This window comes from Mycteria americana, chromosome 1 (genome assembly GCF_035582795.1).
Source record: "Mycteria americana isolate JAX WOST 10 ecotype Jacksonville Zoo and Gardens chromosome 1, USCA_MyAme_1.0, whole genome shotgun sequence".
Taxonomy (NCBI): domain Eukaryota; kingdom Metazoa; phylum Chordata; class Aves; order Ciconiiformes; family Ciconiidae; genus Mycteria; species Mycteria americana.
Genome location: NC_134365.1, coordinates 29,493,135 through 29,498,134, shown reverse-complemented (window position 1 = coordinate 29,498,134; position 5,000 = coordinate 29,493,135). Strand labels below are relative to the sequence as shown.

Genomic DNA, 5,000 nt, shown 5'->3' with positions numbered 1-5,000 from the left:
ACGTGAAAGTATGGCATAAGGGATGTGTAGATCTCATGAGTTTCCGAAGATTACTGTGTTAACTCTCAAGAAACATGCAACAGTCTCCGAAGTTACCGTGTAATCATATTGAAATTACATTATACTGGACTTTCTTCTCCCACACTGCATACTGCTGTTACATTTAAAGTTCCTCAGGGCAAGGACTGTGTCTGTATCTATTTTGTAAGGTGTTATGCAAACATATGGTGTTGTAATAACTAATAAATAATCATGAGTAGGCAGTAACCTCAAATTCAGGCCAGGAGATCTTTCATACCTATACCATTGCTTACTGTCATGTGTTATACATGTATACCCATGTGCATACATAGGTGAGCATATACATGTGGAAACACAGTGGTGTGTACTGGTGATAGTGATGATAGTACAGAGCTAAAATGTGTCTCCAGTCCTTTTTCTGGCAATTTTGTACCCAATTAACTGAAAACATTAAACCATTACATTAACAGACTACACACTATCATGCCTGTGTAATTGAGGGAGTAAAATTCTTTTGAATCAACATTTCAGAAAACAAGTGAACGGTACGTTTTGAGCAATCACCTAGTTTTTAAACTGATCGTGCATTTTTTCATCAATGAAGTCAGTTCCTTTGAAAATAAATAAACCATAGGTTTTATGACTCAGATAAAGGAAATGTGGTGTCCTTGGTGATGCTTGAACTTAGCATAAACTACCAAGTTACCTGTATACTCTTAAACAATTTTATATTAAAAGAATGAACAAATCTTTCAGAATTACTTATATCTCTTCCCCAGCCATGCCTCTTGCAAGGATAGCAGAACCTGTCCTATTTTGCTCACCTGCAAACCCTATCATTAGGTCCTAAAACTGTGAAGTCATGATTTAAATAAAAAGAGACAAATTTCAGTAAAAGTGAGATGCAGTCCCCTCTATTTTTCCACTGTTTCTGACAAACACATTTTTCCCCTGGATTACCAATCAAATAACTACATAGTTCTCTGATTAATTCTGCTAAAAAAGAAAAAGGAGAAAATATATTTCCTCTGTGGTATAGACAACTTAGTTCCTGTAACTGTGAGACCATCTGTGACTGTAGTCCCTGCAAAGCTTACCCTGTGTGCCTACAGTGGAAATAGCCAGTAAATCCACATTCAAAGGCAAACTCCTTTGCTCCCATTTCTTCTTTAGCCTGATCCTTACGTTTTCTTCTCAGTGGAGCAGCAAACCCACTATTAGAGCTCCAAAAGGGACTTCTTTGATCCTGGAAGACAGAGAGAATAAACTGAAACCACTGTCCTTCAAAAGACAGTGTTAAATGAGCTTTGTAAAGTTGTACTCGATTGAAACGTACGGGAGACAGCCACTCGGGTCTGGGCTGTACTTTAGTTACAGACAGCCACTCACTGAGGTCCTCTTTCCCTGTTGCAGAGTGTGCTTTTGTTTTGCTAAACTGTCACGTGTAGCCTGAATCCCTCCCAGGAGGCTTGCTGTGTGTGTAAGGTGTGTAGCTCTTCCTTCCCCTGCCTTTAGCTTGCACACTCTTCCTCAGATTGGGGAGCCTGATAGCTGCCATCATCTTCAGAGGCTGCTTCTGGAAACTGCAGTGAAGATCAGTGATGTTCCCCTACAGCTGTTTTGGGGAAGAGGGAACGGGTGTTCTGTTGTTGTTTTTGCTTATGATTAAAGAAGAGCAGATAGAGAAATCTTAACAAAGTCTACATTAATTCACAGTAGGTTAAGCAGCCTAAAAGCAATTATATCTTTTGAAGAATCATTTGTAAGGTGATTCTCTGTTCATCTGCAGCAGCAACAGGGAGTGGAAATCAGTTCACTCACTCTACCAAATATTGATAACCAGTTACATTGGCCTTTAGATGGCATATGTGACCTGGGAGATAGGAACTGGGTGTCTGGCAGTCATCACTGAGAAAGTCTGTAGAACTAAATGAAATAAGCAATTTTTTTTATTTTGTATTGTTGTATCTAAGGCATGCTCTGACTAGGTATTTTTGCATAACTCCTGTTGAAAGTAATGGAAGCCATATGCACAGGAGAGAAAAATGGACTCATAAAGAAATTTTCCTCATCTTAACGCTGTCTCACTAGTGTTCTCTTTCTTCTCTAGGCACCTTAACAATGAACATGCATTGGATGACAGAAGCACTGCTCAGTGTCGGGTGCAAATGCAAGTGGTTCAGCAGTTAGAAATACAGGTTTGTTACATGGATGTATTATCCTATTACTTATTTACTATTAACCTAAACTAAATTGGAAACACTTGCCTTAGTGACTCTAGCTTAAAGCCATAAGTTTCTTGCATGAAATTTGTTGATATTCATGAACAAGTGGGGTTTTTTTTACTCAAAGATTTTTCACATTATAAATTATGCAATAATTATCTAACATCAGCATTGTCTACAGTATTTTGCTTGAACTAAGACCCTAATGCCATTCATCACGAATGAAAAATGCAGTCCCTGGAGCAGAGACTGGATCCAAGCCGTCTTCAGTTCTTGAAATGCTGGGTCAGGACCCCTCTTCCTTCTTCCCCTTCTGACCCAATGCTTGTCTATGCCGTTCTGCAGGGCAAAGGAGTAGCAGAGCACATCTCCACCCAGAATGACTCCCAGCCTGATGGTGGGCATTTTTCTGCGAGCAGAAGGCGTAATGTCAGACCCAGTCAGGGAGGTCCCCAGGGAGTCCCGTGGCTGGGACCACAGCACTCGGGTGCCCTGTTCAGGCTCAAACCGTTAGAGGTCACTGCATGTATGTGAATGTTCCCTCCAGCTTACGGAAAAAGTGCTGAGTACCCCTGGGGTCTCCCAGTATTGAGACTACACTTACCGGGCTACTGAGGCTGGGCGCAAACCTTGGCAGCCCAGAATGACCATGCGGGACGCTTACACCATGCGGTCCCCTCCCGCCTGTGTGGGAGTCGTAGGAGGGCATTTCTCAGGAGTCCTGTCCCGTCTCGGGAAGGTGCAGAGGAGCCCAAGGGACGCAGCGAGGGACTGAGATTTTTTTCCCCTTTTGTTGCCATTTGTGGAGAAAGAAGGATAAGCTTTCCCGCCTTTTAGCATATTGTCTCCCTGTTCTCATGCATGTAAAAATACTTGTTCTTCTTTCAGCCAAGGCAAACTGTTTGGGTCTTTTGTATTTTAATACTGGAAACCCAAAGCAATGAGAGGAGTGTACAATAATGTCATTTATTGTCATTTCCCTTAAAATGAAAGCTTTATAAACCCAGGCAAATCTGCAGTTTCTTTTGTAAGATTTACAGCACAGTGTTAGCTTAATTTGTTTGTTAGGAATTTACGTCATGGCAAATAGCATGTCTCTAAAGTGTCACACACATAATATGAAGCCTAAGAAGAAACCTTTTTCCCACCTGCTGCCTCAAATGTTCTTTGGTGAAAGATGCACTGATCAAATTACATCCAGCATACCCAAAATATCTGCAGTAATACAGGTCGTTTCCTCTTCTTAAAATTACTTGCAAGTTTCCTTAGTCCAATCTCAGTCTACAGGTGTAACTCTTGAGCTGAATTCATGCAAGAAAGTATTATAGACCTCTCCAGAAAATGGCAGCATTAAACACCAACTGGTTCTTGTTGCAATTGATGTTGTAATCGTGTTGTAGATATCCAAAACCAGATCACTAGAATACAGTTTCAAGCATTTCTTCTTGCAACCTAGCTTTGGAAAAAAAATTATTCTTTTCACGTTGTAAGGTACTTTTTCCTCTTTTATGCTCTGATATTTTTATCAACAAGTTACATATTTCAAACACTTCCTCCTCTTTCTTTTTTTTTTAAAATTGGTAATTTGTTTGAGTCTGAAACGACAAATATTTACGTAGCATATGATCAGAAAATGGTATCAGTTAGGAAACAGTAACGTGATGTTTTCTAAAGGCAGTTTAAGGGCTTCTTAAGAACTGTTTACCATTTACAAAGGCTAGGCTGTAATGTAACAGTCCAAGTGAAGATTTAGCTTGCAGTGTGACCAATTATGCCATTTTTTGCTTTGTCTGACTGCTAGTGAAGTAAGGTCCATCAGTTGTAATGAGACCCAGTGCAGTGTCGATGCCGACTCGGTGGCAGAGTTCAGCGTTTCACACTGCCTGGGCTCTGTCACTCTATTGAATTAGATTGATGATGGCAGATTGCAGGGGGCACTAACTGGACCTCAGTGGGAAAGGATGAAGTGTGTAGACAATCCTGGCAGGCACTGTGCTTTGAGGACCCTTCACCCCTTCACAGCTGTTGGCACTAGTCCATTGCTAACAGTGTCCACAGGACTTTAAAGAGACACTATGGGCCTTCTAATTTATGGTCTTAGTAACTTGTTACTGTCGAGGCAACTGTGACCTCAATTCTCTTATTGACAAAAAGATGAAGTGTTATTTGTTTTCTCTGACCTTTTAACATACGAAAGGCTATAAAAGTTTTTTGGTTTTTTTTTCTTTCTTTCCATGCCCAAAGTTGCATTTCCTCTCAGATAAGTTTCTACTGACATAGACTTTTATATGCAGGAATCATTACTCTGAGACAAGCTCAATGATAAGATGTATCACTGCAGTAAAATAGCTGTATCAGTCATTTCTAAAATGCTTCTGATCTCACTCTTTCTTAACAGCTTTCTAAAGAACGCGAACGTCTTCAAGCAATGATGACCCACTTGCACATGCGACCCTCGGAGCCCAAGCCATCTCCAAAACCTGTAAGTGCATATTGCTTTATAAACAGTAAATAGGTCTACGAATGTAACAGACTAAGAAAATGAACAATTTAGTGACAGTTGGAAAACAATGAGTGTGATGAAAAATATGGCAATAAAATGAAGGTAAAATGCAATAGCTTGTCAAATTGTATGTTTCTTTAAAAGTAATGCTATCTTTTACAAAATCTATCCAATCTACACCATAGGTGACACTAAACAAAGTACACCTATAAGTGTCCAAATCAGTGCCTTGAGACTGAAACTAGAGAGAA

General features: G+C 40.1%; 1 protein-coding gene across 1 annotated transcript in view; it reads left to right on the top strand.

Moving 5' to 3' along the window:
- Nucleotides 1-5,000, top strand: part of FOXP2 (forkhead box P2) — a 300,347-nt gene that overhangs the window by 256,610 nt on the left and 38,737 nt on the right. The window contains exons 10-11 of the mRNA XM_075491561.1: nucleotides 2,132-2,219; nucleotides 4,645-4,728. Coding sequence (XP_075347676.1) covers nucleotides 2,132-2,219; nucleotides 4,645-4,728 — 172 coding nt within the window. The remainder of the gene's footprint in view (nucleotides 1-2,131; nucleotides 2,220-4,644; nucleotides 4,729-5,000) is intronic.